This window comes from Diaporthe citri (genome assembly GCF_014595645.1).
Source record: "Diaporthe citri strain NFHF-8-4 chromosome Unknown scaffold_8, whole genome shotgun sequence".
Taxonomy (NCBI): domain Eukaryota; kingdom Fungi; phylum Ascomycota; class Sordariomycetes; order Diaporthales; family Diaporthaceae; genus Diaporthe; species Diaporthe citri.
The window spans coordinates 1,683,708-1,709,409 of NW_025064853.1; the positions used below are offsets into that span (position 1 = coordinate 1,683,708).

General features: G+C 55.5%; 5 protein-coding genes across 5 annotated transcripts; 2 read left to right on the forward strand and 3 right to left on the reverse strand.

Annotated features, from left to right (window-relative positions):
• Positions 1 to 5,669: 5,669 nt before the first annotated feature.
• INS49_014830 (uncharacterized protein) lies at positions 5,670 to 7,748 on the reverse strand (the record flags this gene model as incomplete). Its single annotated transcript, XM_043175519.1, has 3 exons — positions 5,670 to 6,369; positions 6,422 to 7,097; positions 7,157 to 7,748. 3 exons carry the CDS (start codon positions 7,746 to 7,748, stop codon positions 5,670 to 5,672), a joined length of 1,968 nt encoding a protein of 655 aa, XP_043020476.1.
• An 821-nt stretch (positions 7,749 to 8,569) lies between these two features.
• INS49_014831 (uncharacterized protein) lies at positions 8,570 to 11,883 on the forward strand (the record flags this gene model as incomplete). The annotated part of the gene is made up of 6 exons (XM_043175520.1): positions 8,570 to 9,330; positions 9,379 to 9,521; positions 9,572 to 10,500; positions 10,553 to 10,853; positions 10,913 to 11,042; positions 11,094 to 11,883. 6 exons carry the CDS (start codon positions 8,570 to 8,572, stop codon positions 11,881 to 11,883), a joined length of 3,054 nt encoding a protein of 1,017 aa, XP_043020477.1.
• A 1,070-nt stretch (positions 11,884 to 12,953) lies between these two features.
• On the reverse strand, positions 12,954 to 13,863 carry INS49_014832 (uncharacterized protein; the record flags this gene model as incomplete). The annotated part of the gene is made up of 2 exons (XM_043175521.1): positions 12,954 to 13,308; positions 13,394 to 13,863. The coding sequence occupies 2 exons, from the start codon at positions 13,861 to 13,863 to the stop codon at positions 12,954 to 12,956; spliced, it is 825 nt and encodes a 274-aa protein (XP_043020478.1).
• A 2,788-nt stretch (positions 13,864 to 16,651) lies between these two features.
• INS49_014833 (uncharacterized protein) lies at positions 16,652 to 19,209 on the reverse strand (the record flags this gene model as incomplete). The annotated part of the gene is made up of 2 exons (XM_043175522.1): positions 16,652 to 18,504; positions 19,185 to 19,209. The coding sequence occupies 2 exons, from the start codon at positions 19,207 to 19,209 to the stop codon at positions 16,652 to 16,654; spliced, it is 1,878 nt and encodes a 625-aa protein (XP_043020479.1).
• Positions 19,210 to 19,917: 708 nt separating this feature from the next.
• Positions 19,918 to 22,146, forward strand: INS49_014834 (uncharacterized protein; the record flags this gene model as incomplete). Its single annotated transcript, XM_043175523.1, has 3 exons — positions 19,918 to 20,443; positions 21,259 to 21,614; positions 21,697 to 22,146. 3 exons carry the CDS (start codon positions 19,918 to 19,920, stop codon positions 22,144 to 22,146), a joined length of 1,332 nt encoding a protein of 443 aa, XP_043020480.1.
• Between the last annotated feature and the right edge of the window lie 3,556 nt (positions 22,147 to 25,702).

Consider the following 25,702-nt stretch of genomic DNA (forward strand, 5'->3'; position numbering starts at 1 on the left):
GAGCACAGCACTATCTGTTGTGCGTGCACAAATGCCTCGGTGAGAGATGGCCCGCCCGTCCCTGCTTCAACCAGGAGCCCCTTGGTCGAGCCGGCTTCCGGAACGCGGACGCGATGCCGCTGCCCACCACTCCCTCCCGCCCCCTTCAAGATGCCGAGGCTGTCCTAGCAGTACAGAATTGCTCGTCGATGTCTTATTTGAGATGACGATGCACGTTCTCGAATGCAGTGAGAGAGAGAGATGCGGGAATGGACATGGGACCTTTGACCTTCGGCTGGCCGTCTCATAGGCAAAGTACCGGCAGGGACGCGTCAAGGATTGGGGCAAAGAAATAACCCGCCCGTACTATAACACGGCTCCTGAAGATGAGATGACAATGCAATAGTGCACAATATCAGTAGCCTCTCGACTTGCGCTTCCATCATACGACTCGTCATGGGCAGATGATATCGGTGCCATGCATGCGCCCACCACGAGTCCGACTCGGCCCTTTCAAGACGCACCAAGGTAGGTACCAGGTATGTCAATGGAAAGGCAGGGGGGAGGAGAGGCACCGTCTATTGTAATATACGGCAGCCAGCAGGAGCAGCAGCAGCAGCAGTAGCCAGCACGAATGGATCCGAGGTGTGCTGCTGCCTCTTGGAGCATGGTGTGTGATCGCGGAAGGAAGGACAGCCTACGATTTCCAAGATGGCCCAATCACCGTCAACGATGACCCCTTCTGGGGACCCACACTGCAGATACCTGGGTACAAAGCGTGGTACTTCTCGCCGACAGATGTACCGCACCCCAATTTGGGAGAGCTCCCTGCAACTGGCCGACGCGATGCAGCAGGCAGTCCGTCTAGCGGCTGGTGGTCTGGTCCTCCTCGTCTACGTTGACCGAGGAAGGAGGCACGCAGCTGAAGAGAGCCTAGGGGGAGACCCCATCTTCGCCCGATGTCTGGTATTGCAACAATGCAGCCCTATTCCCAACCGTAACAATCCTGTCTGCCGCTTCCAGGCATTGTTGCGCGGCCTCCAGTGCCATCACGGCAACGCCCGCCTCGAGACGTCATTCCTCGCTCCGGCAGAGCCACACAAGCCATACAACCCAACCCATACAACCCAGACTGCCTGACAGCCCGCCCGCTTCCACACCTACCCAACCGCAGTGATCGCCGCGGCAGTCATCAGACTCGACCACGCCGGGGCCAAGTCCTGCTGACCAGTCACTCCTGGGACCAGGCCGCACAGGACAAGACAAGACACGGCCACGGAAGGCTTCTAGAAGGATGGGACGGGTTGGTCACATCACCAGTCCGTCGTGACCTCGACGGCGATGGAGGTAGACGGCCGCCCCCAGAGAAGCAACCTGCATGCACGGTACAGTGCCGTACACAGAAGAGCTCCCCACCCCTACCAACCAAGCCTTGTGCTCCGTAATCCACATGCAGCTCCAAGCTCCGATGCGCCGCCTCCTCTCCCCCCGGGCTAGTGGCTCGTCGAGCTTGTTCCTGGCCACGATTCGAGTGCTGGGCAATTTCCATCAAGGTCTCGCATAGCGCCCTGCACTACCCAAGGGCCTGCCTGCCTGCGCTTCTCATCGGGCGGTGCAAGTGATCACACTGGAGCTGCCTGGCCCGGTCAAGACACTCAACAAGAATGGGCTAAATCTTACCTTCGCTTCCAACTTTCCGAAGGGCACTCTGTGCAAGAGGCCCAATCATGCCCGTCCGTCGACATCGACCCTTGCACACCCCGGCACCTTGCCTTCTGGAGCTGACCCCCACCAGATGGCAATCACACGGCTGCTTGCTTGCATCGTTACTTCTACCAACGTCCTTGTGCTACCCAGGCATGTCAGACGCCAAAACGCAACACCAACTGCCTACCCCATACCCGGAAACCTCATTCGGCATAGCGGTTAGACACTCTGGGGAACCCATGGTTGCTCGCAACAGAGTCTTACCCGTCCCGTCTAGCACGCCGTTTCCCACGGCCAGACTACCGACTTTAGCCTGGAAGGGCCGGCCTGGACTGGCTTCATTTTACCCGCTCAGTCATCCAGGGGCGGCGGGTGGGCAAAGGAGCCAGCTTGCGGCTGCCCTGGAACGGCGGCAGCGGTATCCTTTCACCAGACCACCAATCTCTGTCTGCAGAATCTCCAGCGTTCACCTAACAATGCGGTTCTGGCTTTGCTGGACAAACTAGAACACGTAACGTGGACAGTCCACATCCGCACATCCGCCCGCTCGGGCTCTCTCACTCACGTACTCTTCTCTTTCCTCCCGCCACTGACAAGTCTGATATGGTGGGTCTATTGCTGCATCTGAGTGGGTGTGCCATCATCGACCATTTCGTCAGCAGCCGCAACTGAGCAGCGAGCAATCACACTGGGCCTAGCCCCGTGCTAAAAGGCAGTCTGTGCTCCGTGACTCCGTCGACATGCTGCAGGCCTTGCTTTTAGCTTGAACTTTATTACCTCTGCTCCTAGACTGTCCTGACTTTCTGGACAGATGCCAAGCCCTAAGCTTACATGTCTTTGGCCATCTGTGGCCAAGTGGCGGCGACTGGACATCAACGTTTCCGCTGAACCATCTCTCGGCCTCTTTCCTTTAGCGCATTACGGCTACCATAGGACCAGGCGAACAATCTACACGTGTGCCACAGGATCTATCCGTGGAATTCGGCTTGTAGTGCGCTCTAGCCTGACCACCAGACATTAGGAGCCGTTGAATTCCTGAGAACTGATCTTGGAAGTGGGCCGTCCATGGTCTCGCAGGCCGGGGAGCACTTGCAGCGCCAGAGTGGTGTGTGAAGCGGGCCAGCAGACCGACTGAGAGCGAGGGGGTTTTTCATCTCAGCATATCTGGTGACACGAGGTCCTCCCAAGGATAGCCTTCGCATCGGTTTCCAGGCCAGGCAAGAAACCACCCCAAGCCTTCTCGGTGAATGAATCTCGGGGAATGAACTGAAAGTTGGACCCGAGAGGCGATGAACGAGACCGTGGCGGTGGAGCTGCAGGACAGGACATCAGATGGACAGGAGAGACAAGCAAGTGCCTGTTGATGTGCATCACCACATAGTTCGGAGCCGGCTCGTCGATGAGCAGCAAGTACGTATAGGACGACAAGCACGGACGCCCACGAGGCTGTCACCCTGCAAGCAAGAGGCAAACTTTCAGTCCGTAATTTGTCCCCACAGGTGACGATCTGTTCATCTCGGGGAAGCTTAGTCGTCCTGACCTGTCCGAATAAGCTCTGCCAGCATGGAGAATGCGGGAAGTTACTCCACACTGGAGGGAGGCAGAGAGATTGACGAAGGAGATTTTGTTTGCTCCCGGAAGATCACTCAGGTCAGTCACCCGCCATCTCCCAAGGACCGCCCCCACCCCTTCACTACTCGACTAGTGGGCAGGGAGGCAGAGATTTTGGCAAGCACGGCGACTGGCTCATCACCATCTGGGCAATCCCCACCTCCAGATCACCATGGGACGGCATTTCTTCAACAGGCGCGCTGTAACGTGTGCGATCACCATCCCTCCAGCACCATGACAACAGGGCATGTCCTTGTCTCCTGATCTAAACATCAGGGTGGCGCCTGGGCCTACCCCCTATACCCCTCCAATCCCCCCCTAAATCTTCCAAGGATAGGGGGATAAAGGAATCACAATTCCCATCGTAAAGCCATTCCGTACCGATCCGTACCCGTCAAGGTATGGGCCGGCGGGGACTTCACGCGACAGCAGCAGCATTAGCAGCAGCAGCAGAACAGCAACAGCAGCGATGGGGCATGATGAGATAGAAATGCTACCTACCTCAAGTGCAACAATGGGCCGACCGGCTTCCCTCCCCTCCTCCGCCGCTGCCCCTCTCTCTCTCCGTTCGGTCTCCTCGGACATTTGATGACGATGGCGAAGTGATTGAGTTCGTGTTGGCACCTCGGTGACATTGTAACGCACATACAAGATCGGTAGCGGCGAGGGTCTACCAGCGGCGCCAACGGTAGTGGTGGGCCCCGAAGACCTTACACCTTGGCTACTCCGTGGCTCGACCGTGGTTCCTGGGGCCTTTTGCCCCCCTCCCACCCTCCTTCCCCAAGGCCACAAGCCCCCGACCCCCAAAGGGCTAGGTCTCAGGCACGACGGCGGCCGCGAAGCAAGCTTCACCGCCGCCGTTGCAGAGGCGGCTACCACAGTAGCTATCAGCGGCCTGTCGACTCCTGAAGGATGGCGTGGGTGGGGAGACGTGGGTGTGCCTGCCTTGTATGCCTTGTCTGCCTCCTTCCCGGCTGACCCAGAATGGTGCTGACCACCAGCGTTGCTTTATTTTCGTCCGCGCATGTATGGATGGATGCATATGGATACAAATATAAACATGTGTTTTCGTTTTCGGAGACTTCTCAAATCTCGGCATAGCATCGGTAGGGAAGAGACAGGCACACGGCACAGGGGCTACAGCACGGGCAATAGGGTTATTCTTGGGGGTACGAAACAAGGAAATTTCACGCCCGTGTGAAAGGAGCAGCTGCCGGCATTGGGGATCACACAGGATCATTTGCTCCCCTTTCCTCAGGGGTTGATAGAACCTCTCACATAAGCCTGCAAGGAACCAAGAGGCCGGTGGCCGGGTCCGAAGGTTACTTAATCAGTATAATTATGATGTTATGGCTTGGACCCGGAGATATCTTCGGGCGGAACGTCAACGGGGAGGCAACGTCAACATGGCCTGATGATAACCAAGGCCGGGGACGAGGGGTGGAGGGTGGTTGGGCCAGTGGGATTGGGACATGGGAGCCCCTCCGAGCATAGTTGGGCAAGTGTATGTACTGTCGAATGTACTAAGTAATGTACGGAATACCGCAAGGTACAGTACTTTACTGTAAGCCATAATCCCTTCCTTTTCCTGTGTCTTTGCTCTCCTCCATCCCCACTTGGTTCGAGGCCTAAAAGTTGCCTTCCCCAGCTCGCAACGCTTGCCAGCCTCCCCCCGTCCACAGGCCCGCTTCCCAAGAGGGACAGCCTTTCCATCCCACGTCGCATCGCCCATTCGATCTGATCTGTCCTCGCCGGCCAAAGAGTGGGATCGCCTGGTAGCCGGAGCTAGCCCACTCGATTGCCTTTTGTCGGCATCTATTACGCGGGTGGGTTCAGGGCACGGGCCACGGGGGAAGGCGGGTTGGCATCGGGTTTGTCTATTGTGTACCCCGGTGAAGGAGAGAGTCTTTTTGTGGTCTTGGTTTTGTGTTTTTATCGTCATGGCACCGTTGTCTGGCGCGAGATCTTTCGCCCCATCCAAGGTCAACGCGGCTGGGCCCTCGGCCGAGCGAGATGAAGAACGGGTGATGATCGGATGGGTTGCGCTCAACCTTTTTTCTCCCCCCTTCGTTCGTGCTCGGGCTGGGTCGGTCCATGGGGCTGGTTGAGTGATTCGGTGTTTCGATGCTACCGTGGTCGGTGAAGGGGGAGCGGCACAGCTAGATTATTATTGCGTAGTGTCGTAGTGTACGTATACCTTGGCACGGGCGCGTTCCGGCGAGTTGCGATGAGGTGTCCTTATCACATCCCCGCCGGGCGGCGCGGTCGCCGAGCGGTTTCTCTCGCTGAAAGGGGAGGAGCGCTACGAGCTGTTGTGTAGGTGCAAGTAGAGGTACGCACGCTCGCTCGCACGTACCAACAGCCTACGCGGCCTAGTCGTCCTGGTCAATTAAATCCTCGTCGTCGTTGAGCGCGAGCTGCACGAAGTGTCGGATCCAGGCTGCGTCTCCGGCCTGGATCTCCTCCTGGTCGGCCTCGTCACGCAGGTGCTGCGCGTCGACGTGATGATCGCGTCGAATAAAGTTATGGTTCGGTCCTTGAAACTGATTCTGCCGTGGACCAACCCCCCTTGCTCGACCCCCTCGTCCCTGAGCTGCTTGCTGTCGTCCCCGTCCCGCAGGATTGCCTCTGCCCCGGTTCTGTGCGCCGCCGCGCTGTTGCGGTGCTGGAGCTGGTTGGCGTCCTCCGCGGGCGCCTGGAGCGGGCGCCGCTCCGGCATCGATCCGGAGGACCAGCGGGCCCTCCCGCTCGACGTCCACCCGCCGGCCATTCTCGTTCAACACCGGTCGTTGCTCAGGCCGGTGGTGGTTGGCCACACCTTCGTCCCCGACGATTGCCTCCTCGAGTGCGATCTCCGCGATCTCCTGCTCGTTCCTAGGAGCCTGCTGCCCGCCGCGACCTCCAGCGAAGAAGTTCTGCCCATCCTCGTCGCCCTCCTCCAGCTCCCACAGTCTCATGTAACAGCTACCAATTTTTCCATTGGGCTGCTGGTTGAAGTGCTGGTATGGATTCGAAGGGTCCAGCCATGCCGAGCACAGGTAGCAAAAGTGTGTCTGGCACCTGTAGCAGATCCTGAGAGACAGTCAGAAAGAGCAGCCTGTGGTGGGGTGATAGAAACACGTACATATGATTACAACCATGCGTCTTTTGAGCAGGGCATGCACAAGTTGGACACGGCGTGGTGTGCAAGCTGATGAAGTCCAGCGAAGCCTTCTCTTCCGCGCTGAGTTCACCGTCGTCGCGGCGGGGAGCACAAATGACGAAGTCGCCGTGCCAACCTTGGTAGCACCTGCTACAGAAGGCAAAGCCGCAGTCCTCGCATACGGCAAGCCTGTCAACGTATGGCCGGGACTTGGCTGTCTTTTCAGAGTCTGCCTTGGGGGCCTCCTCGGTTTCGCTGGCCGAATCGTCCTCGGCCTCGTGCAGCTCGAAACCTTCAGGCTTCTTGCGCTTCTTGGACCGAGCCGCGCCCTGGCACCACGGTCGCGGGCAGTAGACCGTATGCTTGTCTGATTCGAGTTCTGTCTTGTACTTCAGAGTTACGTAGCGTTTCACCATGTCAGACTCAAGGGGGATCTGGAGAAGCTCGCTGGGACTGATAAATGTCTTCCGCTTGCTTCGTTTCTGGCTGTCGGATGCCTGGGCAGCAGTCCTCTCCTTTGCGCAACTAGGCTCTAGACATCGGACGGTAGCGAGATCGCCTTCTTTGATGGCATTATTGTAGAAGCTTTGCAGACACTCGGTACAAAAGACATGACCACAATCTATCATGCGATGGCACTTGGCTCCCTTCTTCGGATCTGAGACAGATATTAGCGACCCAGGTGAGGTTTCCAGGCAGAGGAGCAGAAGGACCTACCGAGGCAGACACCACAATCGAATGTCCCGTTTTCAAATGCAACCCGCTTGGCCTCGATATCGTAGTCCAGAACAGCGATCTTGTGCTCGGGGCTGATTTGCAAAGCACCGACATCACTCACGAGCCCGAAAACATCGTCCGCTGATTGCTGGACGTGATCAAGGTAGGTAAAGGCAACGAGATCGCGACCGAGCTCCTCCCACAAGCGTGCGCAGTCATCTTCCAGCTTCTTGGCCGTTTCTGAGGGAAGCCATGATGGTTGGGTTGACACACTGGCCACCGGGGGTTTCTCTGCCGGGTACGCCGGAGGCAGCGAGATTTGTACGCGGACAGCAGGCAGGTGGGCCAGCTCGTGAGAATCAATCGCGTTTGGATTGGGCCCCGCCACGGCAGCGCCGGGCTCCTGCGCTACCTCTGGGTTCAGACTCTGTGCCTCTTTGGCCGCGGGGAAAAAGACCGTGACAGCCTTTGTTGGGTTCACAGGAACGTCCAGCACAAAGGTGTACGGGTCATCATCGTGAACTCTCTGGATCTCGGGGAAGATGGCCGACAGGGTCGACAGCTCGACGTCCCTCTGGTCCTCGGTGTCCATCTGGTTGCAATGTCAGAGGCCTTGTTTAAGTGCGAGCGGCACGGCCTGTACGGGTAAGAGGGGCTGTAGATCAGCGCTCGCCGGCAACGATGGTGCAATACGCATCCGACCGGCCATCAGCGGTGATTGCGATGTCAAGAAAAGTGTCCAGAGGAAGGGGACGGAGCAAGTCATAAATTGTAGCTGCGGTAAGATGCAGACATGTTTGTCAGGATCTCGGGCAGTGCAATGCCTGATAGTTGCCACGGTGAGGTGAGTAAAAATTGGCGAAAATGTTCCAGGCCGTCAGCAAGGTTCGCGATGGTGTTGCAGTAAATTGTTATCGGACTTAATTTGGCTGATGGTTGATGATGATGACTCTTGCCGAGGGATGGATCCCCTGTGGCAATTCGGCGTGCAGCTGTCGGAAATGTTCCTGGCAGGCATTTTGGGGTCTAGATTGCCGTCCTGCCGCGCCACCCAGCGCCTCACCGCCTTCCATTCTGGCCCGCCGACGTGGGGTTGCCTGGGTGTTTGTATGGGATTCTACGCCGTCCAAGGTACCTAGGTAAGGAGCCCGTGTCAGGGGGGCGAGAGCTGCTGAGCTCTGTCCATCGCGAACACATCCAACAACCGTCCACAGCATAGCTGTTCGAGTTCTCGCACCCAAGCGACCCAGCATGCATTCCTGATCCACCTGAACAGTCACAGCACTCCCATGCCATCAATGGAGCACCCTGCATGATTAGTGGAACCGTTGGCTGCCGACTATGACCACGATTGGGATCCAACCTGTCCGAACCAGAGCACTCAAGTCGCGTCGATCCGGACCCTGAATCACCATGAACTCTCTCTGGCCCTCTCGAGCGTCAGGCGAGGGCAATGCGGCTGCACCCCCTCCCACCACGGACGTGGCAGACACCGGTGTGCCGGATGCTGGGCTCACCAAGGGCGATCAGCAACAACAGGCGCCGCCTGTTCGTCCATTGCTGCAGCGCAACGCTCAGCCACAGACTCCTCCGGCCTTTCCTCCTCCGCCCTCAGACCCTCCGCCGCCACCGAACGCAAGCACGCCCCTCCAACCGCCCACAGACTCGCTGTCTTTGGCCCAGCTGAGGCGTCTTGTTGCCGACTTCCCACACGCTGAGGCAGCTGCCTACGACTTCGAGTATCAAGACACTGCGCCGATCGAGGAAGAGATTGACGAGTGGTTTGTGTACCAATTCTGGCAGTGGGTGCGTCTTAATGGGGTGCAGCGTGCCTTCGAGTGGCAGTGGCTCAACAGCCATGGGCAAGACACATCGTGGGAGGAGGTTGGTGACGGTGCGAGGAAGGCCTTCGTGTCGGATGCATTGTCAGGGCTCTCGTCAGAGACGTCCAAGGAGCGGTCGGCGAACGTCGCGAGACTTGTGTACATCGCGCTCGGGAGATGGACCAGCACCGCTGGTGGGGATCAACCGGCAGCTGGGACGGAGAAGAAGCCCAGATGCGTGGCAACGCCTGCCCAACTCGAGGCGATCAAGGCTGGCGTGCGGCTCATCGCAGATGTCGATGGTGTTCAGATTATTTTTAACGCGCTCAAGAAAGCGTTTGAGCCATTTTGGTAAGTACGGACTAGGAAGCTGGGAGAGATAGCAGCTAACACTTCCAGGCCCGAGGAAGCACAACATACCCAGTCGAATACTATGCAAGAAGCGCTGGATGAGCTCATGAATTTGATGACAATTATGTACATGATGATACAAGAGGTTTTGTCAAACAGTGACGAACTGAGGGACCTCAGAACACAACTCCGTGAGTGCACCGTCTGAGTTCAGCCAGCAGACCAACTGATATGTGCAAAGTCGCCCTGAATCCCAGTCTGGTGGAGTTCTTCGCAGAAGTCACTGGAAAACTTCGGTGGGACGAGGCGCAGATCGTGCCGCAAGCACAGGTGTTTCTACTCCTGTGGAAATCGATACTGCTCGTCTTTGGCGGATCGGAAGAGCTGGCTGAGACGAAACGGGCTACAAGAGAAAACCCGTCAGATGACAAGGATGATAGAGATGTCATCACAGCCTCGCCCTTGGATTACCACGTCTTTCGCCAGGAGATAACGTCCAAGTACCCGGCTTACATCCCACCTCAACCTGCTATTCCCTTGGAAGCCGAGAACACTTCTCTCCTTCCGCCCTTACCGAGTCAACAGGCCCGGAACAACGGCGCTCAGGGCATCCTGCCTCCTCAACCTGGCACACAAGCGGGGGGTGCTTCTATCCTACATCAGCCCGTTCACATTGCGACTCCCGCTCCTTCGCCGCCGCCGTCACCGGGTGTTGGCGGTAAAGGAGTTAAGAAGCAGAATTACCAGACAAACCAAAATTTTCCATTCATGTACCCGCCTCTAGACGAGTCCAGCAATAGCCTGGGTGGTAAGGGCAACACTGCTTTGCAGGATTTGCTTGTCACTCGGAAATGGGAAGGCGGTGATGTCCCGGCTTCAATTCTTGAAGCTGGTGAGCTGTTTTCCAACCGTGTGAGGATGACGCGTGCGGCCAGACAGCTGTGGCAGGAGCGGGAGAGATTCATCAAGTTCGAGCGCGGCTGGGATGAGTCCACAAACGATATAATAGACGAGCTTGACCTCTCGTCTCTGACCCTGGAGGAGAAGGAAGAGTTGGGGTTGGTGAAGCCAAAGGAGCCTGAACCTGAAGAGGTGGAGGTTGATTATGGCCCGGGCAAAGACCTGGACGAAAGGACGAAACAGCGACTAGACGCAGTCGAACGATTCTACGTGAGTTACTGCATCTTCGTTACCTTCTGCTTGGAGCTAACGCCGAACCCAGGCCAACACTCTCCCGATTCTGCAATCAATATCCATGACTTTGATCAAGTCCATCATAGCACACTGGACGGTCGTAATGACACAGCAGCCTCAGGGTTCATTTGGTATGCAGGGCCAAAACAACGGGAGAGTCAACGGGAACGGGCGGGGCCAAGATGGCTCAAACGGCACCAATGGTGCTGGAAGTGGTGATGACATTGACCCCTCGCCCGAGGAGCTGGACGCGGCAAGAACCCGTGAGATCACGCAAAAGGCAGTCAGCGCCATCATGCTACTGCTTTTGAAGTGGTTTAAGCTGTCTCGTGAGTCTCACAGTTGTTGCTTCAGGGTTTATGTTTTGATGCTAATGTGTCCCATGCAGATGTCTTGAAGTTCGAATACCTAGCACAGCTACTTTTGGATTGTAATTACATGCCATTAGTGCTGAAGCTATTCCTACACCAGGATGTTCAACAGGTCATCGAAAGCAAAGCGGACCGCATAGAGAACAGGTAGGTGTACTAAGAATGGCATTGGTCATAATATACACTAACGTCAATCAGCTTCTTTTACTTCTGCAATGTTCGGGCCGGGGCACCAGAGAAGCCTGCGCAGCAGGAAGCAGAAGCACCGCCCGCTCAAGAAGAGGAGAGTGAAGACGATGCGGCGCCACCACCTATCAAGCGGCGGCGCTCGCCCACAGAGGAGGCCGCCTCCGGAGACGCATCCGGAGCAGCGCAGCAGAACGAGAACGGCGCCCCGGTTCGTCCGGAGGTGGACGAGCTCGGGTACCCCGTCAACCCGCTTCCGGCGGAGCCGATCACGGACTTCTCGCGGCGCAACTTCTTCACGCTAATCAACTACCTGCGGGTCATGCAAAAGATCTGCAAGCACAAGGCGCACCGCAACCTGCTGCTTGTCCACTACAAGTCGTCCAACGTGCTGCGCAAGAACCTGCGGATCCCGCAGGACCGGCTCCGGCTGTACACGCTCAAGCTGTTCAAGAACCAGGTGCCCTACTGCAGCCGCAAGTGGCGGCAGTCCAACATGCGGGTCATCACGGCCATCTACCTGTACTGCCGGCCCGAGCTGCGGGATGAGTGGCTGGCGGGGGCGGACATCGACGCCGAGATGGACGAGGCGCTGCCGCTGGAGCAGGCGCTGCGCAGCCTCACGCACTGGTTCAACGTGCGGCGGTACCCGGACCGCATGGCGCCCGAGGTGCGGGACGCGCTGCGCGAGGAGCACGACTTCTTCTCGCGCGAGCTCGAGCGCCTCGAGGTCAGCTGGGACGACATGGGCGCCGCGGAGAGCGTCAACGGCGAGTGGGAGGAGATCCCCGGGTGGAGCTGATTGATTGATCTGCGCCCGTTGGTGGTGGCGGTCGTGGTGGTGTGGCCCCGAACACACTGTTTGTGTTACATACCTGTTTCCTCTCAGTGGGTGGGTAAGCGAGTAGGTGACTGGCGGTGGGGAGTGGGTCCCCGGATGGCGCGGGCGGTGTGGTGTACATCTCTGCTCGCGTGCTCGGTAACGCGCGATCACCCGTAGTAGATATGGTTAATTGATACCCTCTTTAGCGGTGTACTAGTCTGGTTCCTGGTGTTGAAGTGGAACTTGAGTCGAGGCGATGGAGTCCGGCCGATGGGGCTTCAATGCGGGACTTTTTCGTACTTTTACAGATCGTCTTGGCTACCATGTTCTTCTGACGGTGACAGTGGCTCCCACAAGTGGAAAGAGAAGATCAGTAGAAGATGAATGTGGAGGCTGTCGGGAGCAGGAACTCCGATGGTGTTCCCGGGCTAAAGCATTGTTGCGCTGTCGAGACACTGTCGTTGCAGACGCCTGTCGACTGATCGTGACCAGACAAAGTCCATACAATGTTTTCATCTTCGCCACACACCTCAAAGCACACCGCACTATATGAAAGAATAGGGAGCCGTGAGGGCACACGTGAGCTTATTTCATTTGAGATAATCATTCATTAAAGCTATACTGGAGTGATACCGCCGATGCCGAATAAAAACAACGCAGCCCCAAGGCGGGGATGACATCAAGCCAGCGAGTTGGGTGACGAGGTTTTCTCAGCCTCTCTGTTATTCCTGGCAGACAAGACGCCTAGGATTTGGGGGGGGGTATATCCAACGCCGATATTGTAAAGAAAAATAAATCCAATATAGATCCTTCCCCAGCTGTTTTTTTTTTTGGGGGGGGGGGCGGCATCAGGTTCATGTCGTTGGGTGGGGATTGCCAGCCGGCGCCGGCATTTCTTCATGTGCAATGCAATGCACTTTTACGCCGGGTGCCCATTTTGCGCGGCCCAGCCGGTTCCTCCAGAACCGGAATGGCAGGCACCCGGACGCAGCATCTCTTCTCAGATTTCTCATGGCCTCTTCTCTCCTCCTCGGGAACCAGCTCGCCCCTTACACGTTATAGGTGCCATCGCCATAGCGGCCCGGGTGGGACTGTGTGACGGTGCCGTGCTCGTTGTAGCCCGCCTCGCCGTACTTGTTGTAGGGGCTTCCCTCGCCGACGCGGGTGGCCTCGGTGTTGTAGCTGGTGCGGACCTGGTCCGGGCTGGTGTGCATGGGCAGGGCGTTGGGGTCGCCGAGGCCGTCGGTGCCGGTGCCCTTGTTGCGGCGGAGGCCGAAGAGGCCGCGCCGCTTGGAGCCGTACCCGGAGGTGTAGTTGTTGGCGGGCGAGGGCCCGAAGCGCTGCTCCTTCTTGCGGTGGCGGCCCAGGGCGAGCTCCGTCAGGGCCGAGATTATGAAGAAGACGCTGGCTGAGGGTTAGCATCGTGGTTTTTTTTTTTTTTTTTTTTTGAGGTTCGGGTGTGTGTTTTGGATGTGATTATGAGACTTACATTGCAACAATAGATACTGCGAGGATAGCCGACTGCATCCGGCATATCGTCATGTACTTGGCCAGCGGGACGCCACCGTCATTGGGGGACTGGATATCGGCGTTGGCGTCACCCGTCCCGAACACGGTCTTGACGTCGCTTCCGGAGCAGGAGCTGGCGCCGTCCTTGTAGACGGTCGCGACGTAGATGAAGGCGCCGAGGAAGGCGACGTCGAGGACGATGGCGATGAACGAGGTCAGGGTGAAGCCGGCGAGGCAGCAGAGCAGCAGCAGGCCGACGGCGGTGTAGAGGACTGCGGCGCCCGAGATGCCCTCAACGGCCCGCAGGTTCGTCGGGATGGTGATCTTGTGGTTGGACATGGCGGCCATGAAGTACGAGTTGAGGGCGAGGATGAGCCCTGCGCAGCAGAACTGCACGCCCCTGTTGAACCATTGCAGGAGCTTGAGGCAGAGACCCGCGCCGGCTGCCATCTTGGGTGGTTATTGTGTGTGTTGTCTTGTGTTGTTTAACCAGATGTCTCTGTGTGTCCTCTTCCGGTCGAGGAGGAGTTTTACTTCGGTTAAGTGATACTCTTTGAGTTACTGTTACCCGGGCCACGAGGGAAAGTGGGTTAACACTCGAAAGGTACGGGGAATAATTGAAGGTTATATCGGAGCGGGCGGAAAGGACGGAAACAGGCACCGTGGGGGGTGTGACAGAATTTAAGACGGGCCACCGAACGCCCGTTACCTCATCCTGAGCACGGCCACATGCAACAGGAAGAGGAAAAAGGTGGGAACGGCAACCAGAAAACATGACTTCACAGACATCATGTGCATCAGGAGACGTTGGAGAGGACCAGGGGAGGGGGGTGTGGCGCTGTAAACCGGCCAAGAAGAGGCCGCCCCCCCCCCCCAAGCCAAGTACCGAGAGACGATTCGACGACTGGACGACCAGAGCGAGCCCACACCCATCCACCAAGAGATCGGCTTGGCTAAAGCAAGGTAGGGCCGATCGCTGATGGAGTCGTCAAAACGCGACGCTTGAATCAGGGGACGGGCTGGACGGTGCAGGCGGTGGTAGATTGGGAGGAGGGGGCGTTGCTGCAGAGAAAAAAGCTAAGTACTGCTAGTTCATCCAGTCCATGTGGGCAGAGGAAGCTTGCAAAAGTGGACGGATGCAGCCTGTGAGATGACGATGGTCGAGGGCGCCACTCTATCCCAAGCAGCTGTCCTGTCTGCAGTAGACAGACACACCTGGACCTTGGAAGTCAAACCTTGAGCCTTGGACCTTGGAACCTTGTTAGACTGGACCCCTACGTGCCAGCTACCCAAGCTGTCTTCTCTCTTTCTCTGACACAAGATCTCTCTGGTAGCCCCAAATTTGACCCCTCCACAATTGATGCACCCACCCCGGCGCATCCATTACCGGCTAACAACGTCATCGCCCGAACAGGGATGGACTCTGAAGCGAGGCGACTGACGGCAGCAGGATGCAGCTGAAGGTGCAAGGCTGAGCCACACAAAGCCACAGCACCAGCCCGTCCTCACTGCCTGACAACCCCGAGCACCGCCGACAGAGCCGACGGGGGTGTGCACACAGCTCGATTGGGCAATGGGTGTCTTGGCCTGGGGACAACGGGCCACACACCGTGCCCCCAAACTTGGACGGCCAGGCCGATTCGAGCCCTGAGCCACCGCGGCCACGCCTTACGTCCAACACATGTGGTTTCCAACTTCGTCTCGAAACATTGCAATTTTTATCGATCATCTAGGAAGGGACAGCCTTTTGTCTGTATTTCTCTTCACAATGTCTTGGACGTCCAGCACCGCCCAGTTGGGCCGCTGAAAACTGGGCTGCTGCTCAGTTTTTGCACCCAGGCAGGTGCAATCGCACTACCACCAGCGCCACACATTCGCCGCGTGGAAATACACGCCACGGAGCGATGTGCAAAACCAAGGCGGTAGCGCGGACGAAACCCGCGGGAGAGCCCAACGAACGACACCCGGCCGTCCCCATCAGACTAGTCCCGAGTCCGGCCCGGCCTGTGCCAGGTAGCTCCTGGGGCTCTGCGTCATGGCAGCTTGGGCTGGGGAGGGCCATTGTTCGGGTGGTCCCCCCATCTAGACTTCGGACGGTCCTGAGCCTGTTTTCCATCGGCGTGGGACTACTTCTGTGCTCGGGTCCTTACGATGTGCTGGGAACAATGTGGAAACCCCCGAGTTCCGTGCCCGATCTAAGCGTGTGCTTGCTCCCGCAACGGTCGAGGCCCCTAGGCTGCCAAGGGCCGCTGGGTGCTTGCACACTGCCTCGGGAGAGTGAGGACATCTGGAATAATGATGTTGTATTGCTAAGTTGTGCAGAGAAAGAGAAACTTCCCACTCTGGCTGCTAAAAAAACTGACTCCTTAAAAACACTCCCTACTAATTGATACGCTCCTTCCCGGCACCACACAAGGCACTCTTCTCTCCATGCCTGCAGCCCCGAGGGTATTCCCAAACAAACAAACGAGTCTTTGTCTCGGGCAGACACTCTTCTTTGAGCCGTCATCGTAGACCAACAACTCTCCAACTCGGTTCCATAGTCATCCGCCAGGCTACTCTCTTCTACCGGCTTTCCCTAACCCAAGGGTAAAATCACGAAAACATATTCCAGGCAATTAAACTTCCTTTATCCTTTCTATCCTGTATGGGCATCTCGGCAAGCTAGCCCGGCCCCATTTATATGGTTTGGAGAGGGAAGGGATTTTGGGACAATCTTTGGATCGCAACTCAGCAACTCGGTTGGGAGTTTCAAAGTTCTTCTGTTACTGATTTATAGTGGTACCATCATCGAAAGAAAAGAAATTCTGATTCCGGGATTGATAGAAACTCAAGGATAGGTAGACTATTCTAAACGCGAAAGCTGTGTACTTTTCCCATACGCTGCACTATTCGTGCATAGTTCCTAGTTTGAACTGCTCCAAAAAAAAAAAAAAAAAAAAAAAAAATGAGCTGCTCCCGTCTGAGGACTGTTACAAAGCAGCTTCAAGCTGGGTCTAGTTCAACCATAGGTCAGATGTGCCCCTGACGGAAGGTGTTGATGGCCAAGTGACTACACACCACGGCAGCGGTGTGATGCAGTTCCTTTTAGTTGATGTGGCGATCAGAAGTCGTAACTAACATCCTGGGCGCGCAGAATCGGTTTGGTATGTGAAAAGTGTTTTGGGGATTGATTCGGGCGTTTCTTTGATGCAGCCTTTTCCTTATCAGTAGCTCTGTCTATTTTCCTCCTTGCGTTTCATGTTATGGTAACGATAGACTTTTCCTGTCCTGAAACATCCTCTGCCCATGAAGCGCCGTCAACAGCTTCCAGGTACCCAATTCGTTCAGACACTTCCTCATACCCTGCAGACCTACAGAGCACCAGTAATTCCGGCTTCATCTCTCCGTCCCTTTTTGAGTCTGCCATGTGAAGCAGCCAGACGGTGAAGTCCCCGCCCGAGTTAGATTCTTCCCACTCATCCATCCACGGCCCGCACCGCCCCTCCGGCTCTGATTCGGAACCCGACCCAATGTTTGACCCGGGACTCAATCCTCCAGGAGCGCTCTGCCCCATATTGTCTCTGGCGGTGGCAGTTGGTCCACGCCGCCTTTGTAACGATCGGCCTGTGCCGTGCTGGCCCCAGATCGGAGTGTTGGGGGGAATACCCTCGACGTCGCAGTCAATGACAATCTGGCCATGGCCGCTCTGATACATTCCTGCCCTGGGGGACTGGCTAAACATGCACACATCCTCTCTCAGCACCGTCGCGCGAACCCGAAGATATGTGCCTTTGCGCACGACTTGGCCGAACGGGTTGTCCGGATTTGCCAGCGCGCACACGGATTCAAGAATCTCGGCTTGTGGGATGAAATCATTAACGTTCGAGTGATTCATAGCCACTTCGCCTTCGACCGAAGCCCATGACCAAGTCGGCGCGCGGTATTCCTGAACAAAACCCTTGTCATAGTACTTGGAGAGTTGCCAGCACAACTGCCTGTGCATTCTGGTGTCCCACAAGCCCGCAAGGTAGCGTGACGGCGGCATGCCTCCCCTTGCCGTAAGCCCTTCTTTGTTCAGGATCTGGACAAATTCACATGCAATACCTGAAAGTGCCGGTAGCTTGTCTCGCATGTAGCTGAGGTTGCGGCGGCTATATCCCTCGACGACCCTGACCCAGAAGTCAAGGCAGGTTGACATCCTGTCAAGGCGCCCTTCATCCGTGTCTGCCCCCACCTCCCCGTGGCTTTTCGCTTCCAGGCTTCGTTGTAGCTCGTGCGTATGCGGGGGGTCGAGTTTCTCAGGGTTACCACACTCGCAGGCGCGAAGTGTGCGGCATGTCCACTGCACCTCGTCAGTCGAGAAGGAGACAACCCGGGTCGACAACATGTATTCCTGGAGCGTCCAGGCGCGGCACATGCTAGGGTCTAGTATCTCTTTTTCAGGATTTTGGTGGAATCCTGAGGACGGAGTCCTCCGCACAGCCAGCGTATTTACTAAATCGTGGGAGGCGGTGTCGTGGTGCTGGTCGCTAGCAGCTTTTTCCTGTAGTCGAAATAAATCGTCGCTGTTTGGGCGGTTATGGCGTAGGAAGGACAACCTTGAAGAGTCCACAGAGGAGGCTGAGATGGCGAGGAAGGCCTGCGCGTAGACAGTTGACATCTGAGCCGACTCATGTGCCCAATCTTGCGTATCGTCCTGAATGATACATAGTGCATCGACCCAAAGGTATTGCACTCGGAGGTATCTGGCTAGCCCTATGGCGTCTCGGATCGTGGCCGGTAGGTCATCCTCATCTATAGCTCGGAGTAGCTTGGACAAGTTTGATCTGATGGCCGTCAGTCCATCCCCGTCTCCCCAACAGTAGCTCAAGGCGATAGATTTTCCCGGTGTCCCAGACGGCGGCTCAAAGATCTTGACGTGCGGTACAGTCGCCGAGTTACCAAGGTCCAAGACCCGCGTGGGGAGGTGGGGTGAGTCCTGGTTGCATTCTCCATGCTCCCGAGAGCATGTGTCGAGCTGGACTTGCAAAAACTGAAAGGACCGCTGAGAATTCGCAGATTGACTGATTTCTGGTGCCGGAGGTAGGCCTTTCCATGCTGGTGAGTAGCCTAAATGATGACTATGTGTCAGTCACTATTCTGCACCACGGTACGCTTACCTCTTGTTGTCAGCTTGTACTCTCTAAATGGGGAGATTTTGAATACCAAAGGGAGTTAAAAGGATTAATCTGGTAGGGCGGTAGGTGAAGATACCCTCCAATTCCACACTACCATTTTTGAAAACCATCAAGGCGAAGGGGAGTCGGGGTCTTGACCCTCTTGCCAGTATGCAGAAGTGATCGACAATCCGAAGCAGAACGGCACAAAAGATGCATTCGTCTTGCTCTGCACGACATTGGAAATCGGAAGTCGTTCGCCGCCTGAGATGAAAGCCGGGTAGCAGCCCTTTCTGCTCTCTGCCTGGGTACGTCCCGTCCCAAAATCTAGCCCCGTGCTGGGACCATTCAGACTCAAGGTTCTCATAGCTAAGATCGAAGCACACAGGACACCACAGGCCTCTATCACCACGAATGTTCTTCAAGGCACCTCGACTACAGCATGGTTGAAACCCCATGATGTAATAAAATTAGTAAATAATCCTGCCCTTACAGCAGGGGCGAGGTGAATAGCCTCTTTAAGGTGAATAATCTGTTCAAGGTGAACCTTCGGAGGTGGAGTCGAACAAGTTGGACGCGCATCTCTGATTGGAACGCATTTGCAACCAAACAAAGTCCTTGATAGCTACATACCCTGCAATGTTAGCGCACGAGCCATTTTGCTGCAAAGAATCCCTTTCTGTTACCAATTACTTGGTGTAGACAGACCTCATGGGTGTCAATCGGCATCGTACTACCCGCACTCTGTAGAGCAGTCCCTCAGCGACAATGATAGAATAAATGGCCGAGTTTTAATGCATGAAGTTCAATGCTTACATATGACTCCAGGTCCCCGGGTCGCAGCATGGAATAACGCATCTTGGCTTCGTGTCCACGTCAAAATTGGTGTCGTGTCGCCGAAAATGATTGGCTAGTAGAACGGAGTGCTTGTTTGTTACTGGTGAGTTGTGAGCTAGTTAATAATAGAGGACCATCGTTGTCAGCTCACTGTTGCACTTCAGTGTCGAAGTGGTAGAACAAAGGGGCGGCGACGGCGAGGTTATTGAGCTTCTGGCAGACGCATTGCCAGCAGAGCAGTACCGCCGCTGTGAGCCATGCTTGGAAGGTGTATAATGGGAAAATGTATTCAGGTTTCCGGAAACGGACAATCACGCTCAACAATGCTCCCTGCTCCGAGCTGCTTTGTCTCACGTGGGCGATACACCCGGTGAATTAAGCTGTCCATCCACTGGACTCTTCTTGATGGGGTGTTATTTACTCGAAGACCGACTAAATCAGGCCTAACTACTGTCCCGACCCTGACCGTATCAAGGTCAGGCGTGGTGGTGATTGCTCGACTGGTGGGATCTTCAGCCAGCGGTTCAACATGGCCAACCAGCAAGGTCTCGATCACCTCTCGAGATTCGTGCTGCAACAAACAATCGACTACTTCGACAACTTCTGGAAGACCTCCAAGGTATGGGAGCCGTACGAGCGCGTCTCAATATTCGAGAAGCTGCCGATCCCGTACTGGAGCCCCGCGAGGCCGGACCCTGCCCTGGATGAGGACCAGCAGGCAGCGGTGACGGCCGCAAGGCGCCGCGACTTGCCGTTCCACCGGGTGACGAGGTCCGACGCGGCCGGCGGGGACGCGCTGGAGGAGCGGATGAGGGTGTTCTTCGAGGAGAGCGGCTACACGTTCGTCAAGATCCTCGGCGCCGGGTCCCAGGGCGTGGCCGCACTGTTCGAGTTCGCCGGGCAGAGGGTCGTCATCAAGTGGAGCCAGGAGCTGGCGGCCCTGGCCACGGAGATGTGGGCCATGAGGAAGATGGTCGGCGCGAGGCATATCGTCCAAGTGAGTGAGTCTTCCGTCAAGACGGGCTTCTTGGTCCCCAAGATTGAAGCTGGGGTTGGTGAGTTGTGGCTGGGTTCTGATGGTATATACATGCAGCGTAAATGGCGACCGGGAATGATTGAGACTGATTGGGATAAGGATAGTGATATGATGGATTTGATACTCACCCTGGAAAAAACCTACGACCAGGAGCTCCGGGATGAATTAGGTCCCGGAATTCCGTCGATGGTAACCAGCTTTCTGTCACTATTCTGACCCGCCCGAGGAGAGTCCCTTGCCCTATTCCTAGCCTGTTTCACTGCGTGCCTCGATGCCATCTGTTGTGCTACAACTTTGGGACAGGCTATGCACAGGCCATGTCCCTCTTCTGTCCCATTCCCATGTGCTTCCTAATGCTCGGTATCTTGTCGACTGACTCCAATGTTACAGTATGCGATGGAGTTTATGAAATATGGCAACTTGAATGTAATGGCTCTCGCTTCTCCCATCCTCGGTCTCATTACGTTCTTACGCCCTAGAAAGCGTGTCATCAAGTGACTCGAATTTCTATCAAGGTACTCAATCAAACAGTTGTCTTGACCATGCTCGATAAAACTGAAGAAAGCCCTTTCTAAGTTACACAAGCTGCCACAAGGCAACATCACCGATCTCCGATGTACAGTCCGCTAACACGTTCTACACGCAGGGCCTCCTCCGCAAGATATCGCAACAAGAGGCGTACTTGAAGGAATCGGAGATGTGGCGCGTGTTTCTATGCCTCTTCAGAGCCTGCGTGGCCCTGACCTACCCCGACAACTGGGCTCCGGAAGGCTTTGTCCCTACCAACAACGTTGACGCCCCGACAAAGGAGGAGTTGGTCCCCAAAAAACGCAGCCGGCGCTGCCCTGCCCACGGACACGGGCATCATCGACTTCGACATGAACGACCGCAACGTCATGATCGGGGATCTCGGCGCCGACCCGGGCCCGGGCCACCCACATGACCAGGTGCCGGTGGTGAAGGTAGGCGACCTGGGCGTCGTCACGCGCCTCCTGCCGAGGCACCGCGACAACTTCTTCGTGCTGGTCGCTGGAAGGTTGCGAGGGAACATGTGGTACCACTTCCCCGAGCAGTTCACTGAGACGTGGAAGAACATGGACGGTATGGAGTCGCTTGCGGCGGACGAGGTGGCTGGGAAGTACGGCTGGACCTCGAACCTCTGGCAGGTCGGGCGTCTCATGACCATCATGGTGAGAATGTCTCCGTCCCTGACAGGACAGACCCCAGCCCAGCATCAAGTCTCGTTACTAACATGGAACGCACAAAACAAAGATAGCAAGGGTGATCCCCAACGTCCCCCCAACCTGCACCCAGAGCGAAATTACCAAGCCGGACGGGACGACCCAGACTATTTGGACGTACTCGGGCCACCTCCTCGGCGAGCAGTTCGACCACTACGACCCATTACTCCGCTCGACCGTCGCCTGGTGCATGGCGCACCGCCCCGCGGACAGGCCCGGCATCCTCGAGCTCGAGCGCCTCATCACCGACGCGGTCGCCGTCGACCGCTCCGCCGCCGAAGCACAGGGCCGCGTCTCTATCCGCGAGCTGCTGGGGGTGCCGCCCGCAACCGCAACACAGGTGCCTTCTGCGGTCCAGGATCCTCCTGCCGTGCCTCCGGCCCCGGCGGCTGCTGGGACAGCTGGACCCCCTGGGACCGCTGCACCGGGCGGGTCGGGTGGGCGTGGAGAGCGTGGAGGCGGTGGGCGTGGAGCGCCATGACGAAGCGTAAATTGGATGAGGAAAGGTTGCATAGCATTAAGCTTGTAAGGCTGTACGGGGGACCGGATGTAAGTAGGACATGTTTTCATTTTGTTTACCTTCGAAGTCATGGTCTGTTGGTTCAGTTCCACCACGCTGAGGACACGACTGCGAATGTCAAGTGAGTTTGTGGTATTGGAAGAACTCTTGAACGTTGATGTAGAAGGCAGGATTCTGATATTAGTTTCATGGAAATATTTCGTGGAAGTGTACAGTAAGCATTAAATGGGGAATATCAATGAATGATGATTCTTGGTAAATATTCATGTATGTGGAGGGTTGGCCTGATGTGTTCTGCAGACTTTGATGCACAAATGAAAGAGAGTTTGTATGAAACCGACTTTCCTCGTAGATAATTGAACACATCGATTCATCAAAGGTCTGAAGACAAAAGAAACCAAGCAATGGTGAGCTTTGACACACTTTGACAAGTGCGGGTGGCTTGCGGTCATGTTATTTCCAGGGAGGGATGAATATCTACTCCTATGCCCAGAACAATGTCCAATGATCAACTTTAGAGCAAGCTTCATACATAATTTGCTCGCTCTCAACGTTTTAGCAACATGTGAATGGCTAAAAGGAGGGGCTTTAATGGGTGGTCGAGCACACAACCGAACTGTCCTCGCAACTCAGTCGTCCTCAGCTTTCGTCACATTGAGTATGGTCTTCATCAACCCAGACCATAGTTAAATACTGAAATTCCCATATCAGTGAGATGAATCAGCACATGTGGAGTGTGTGTTCGAGTGGGGGGGGGGGTAGCTGGCTGCAAGGAAGTCACCGCCCCAGGTTGTAGCCCCAGCAACAGGGGAACCACCAACAGACGTGAGTTGATAAATTGAACGTTTTGAGGGGCAGCTACCAGTGTAAGTGGCCCAGTGGTTTAATTCTCGAATTAAATTGCTGAGGTCTGGGTTCAATTCCCATGCACTGCTACAGCCACTCTTCCTGATATGGGTCTGTCCGTGAGGACAATTAGTGCCTATACCTGGTAGCATGTTCTACGAGAGTGGCGCGCTCTACTAACATATAAGTTTCTCTCAAGTTGCTGGTGGTCGGGCAACCTTTTTCATGTCTCCTTCTCGAGTTCCTGCGACCAGAAGAAGCCATGGAACGCATGGTAACGAGCGCCTTGTTGGGGCCCAGGTACAGGGCCTTGAAAAGGCCTATCCAGGCCTGATGTGGCTTGCGGTTTTATCCACGGTTTCCATTCAGGTTTTTACGCTTCTCATCTGGCACCTTTCCAGAAACCCACCTTGATCCGTCTCGTGAGAATCTGGAGGCTTGAGATGCAATGTAAGAACAGCAATCATGTGAGACAGATGGTCTGGACGTCAAGATTGAGTAATGGTACAATGACAAGCTGCCGAAGACTCAACGCTTTGCAGATACAATTGGAGACCAACAACGCTCTTTGATAAACGTCACAGGATGGCAAGGCATCATCAACCATTCCACCAACATGATATGCTCACACTGCCGTCTATGCCTTTCCATCGCTTTCCAGCATAATTCTGAGGCTCTCTTTTCCATCCATGACTCGGACTTCCCGCCTGTTTCTTTCACCACAATCATCTTCAGACACCCAACCATCTCAGTCTGGAGTATTGAAGGGCGCCCAAAATAGGCTACTCTACGACAGCCAGGTTCCTCCTAGTCAAGTCGATGTGACTGTCGAAATGGTTGCATGCTGCTAACGAGTGTTCCACAAACTGGAGTGATCAGTACTCTTCCCAGACTTGCAAAGGAGAAAGAGACCTGTGGCCTTGTTGTGGCCAGATTAAGCATCGGACCCAGGCAGGGTTATCATGTGTGCCATGAATCCCACTCATGAATCGATGTCGACAGTACAGGTGTCGGGGAGTTTTAACAGGGTCTGTGCCAGCGGCGCGCTACTGTAACAGGCTTGCTAGGGTGACGTTTGGACCCTGGCTGCCCCGGACCGGCCCGCGGCCCCACAAAACATTCCAACGACACAACAACGTTACAATGTCAGCTCCACACAACTGCTCAACCTCACGGTCGGCTCTGCTTTTCAAGATGTCAGCCACGATGAATAGGACCGTTCATAAACTCATGAACTTGCAGCAAAGCTTATAGCACTGACTTGATCTAGTGTCGGCCTTCGTGCCGTGACTCGCACGACGGATGAAACACGCCGTCGAACTGTGAACCGACGCCATAGAGAACATCATCGGCACTCGATTCGTACTTTGGTTGACATCGATTACTGTGAGAAGCATGAGAATCGTCACTGGCGATGCTAACAAGTACTTCAACAGTATTTCGGAGTTGTTGAAGAATCACAGATCGTTGACGTTCGATCCTCTGTGCGGCAGTCTCGTCGGTGCTGGCCGCACGGTGGACTGCATTTCCTTCGATTGCCTCGGGGCAGGTAGTGTTGCGCTGCTGAATTCTAGTATCGCTCAAACAAACAGGAAGATTCGTTCCACTATATTGTAATCAAGAGTTAGGATAATACGATTGGAAAGTGATATGGAAAATGGTACTTGGCACGTGAACCAAGGCAAGCTTGTCAATGAGCAAGCAGGTCATGTTGGTTCAGGTAAGGCTTCGGTACTCCGCTGGGGTATGTGGAGGAAGTTCCGTGCAGGACCGACTTGTGCCAGATACATACTGCACTCGTGGTTTTGATGACTGAAAATTGTGATGGAAGCGGTGTCGGTGGACCGATGAAAGATTGTCTTGCCTTGAATTATCGGAACCCTGGTGCGCTTTATTCGACATGGCAGTTGACCGACGGACCCAGATTTGGGGATGCTCAAGGATGGATCAAGTGCTATATGGAGCTTTGTGTGAATAGGTACAGGTGTACGGGTTTGTTGGTGCCGAAGAATTCTCAATGAAAGTATTGTCTCAATAATGACCTAATACGGAGGCAAGTCGTCGCAGAAATAACGGACGGTGTTGGGAGAACCAGCAGCCTTATATCAGTTCCTCCATCGCGGAGCATGGATTTGCCTTGAGAACTTTGGTTGCAGACACATTTTCAGCGTATCTCCTCGCCTACTAAAGCTCTCACTCTTGTGGGCTAGGTGTCTGGAAGCGGAAGGGACTCGCATATACATGGGGACATCAACAGTATCAATGGTTGGTCCAAGGAATAAAATTTTCCTCATTTGGGCAGGCGCCGGAAGTCTCCAGTGCCCTTGGACCGTGAGACCAAGGTCGTACAGCACTTGCTACCCGTTTTGGCAGGCAGTTTTAGGCGATGCACCAAATCTAGCTGTGCCACAGCGTCGCTGATGAGCGCTGGTGATGAGTCCCAGTACTTCAGCCTTAAAAGCCATTAAAAGGTCCAACGGCTCATTCCAGACTGGCACACCGGGGTAAACCTTGTCAAAGCTAGTAAACGACCACTCACAAGGTGATGACTAGGATTTCATTCATATATATAAGAAAAGCCAAGTGTCCACCACATCCGCCTTTTCCGAGAGGCTGAGTCGTAAAAGGCACTTCAGACTCAGTACTAACTCTGCTTGTCCTCTAAAATTGA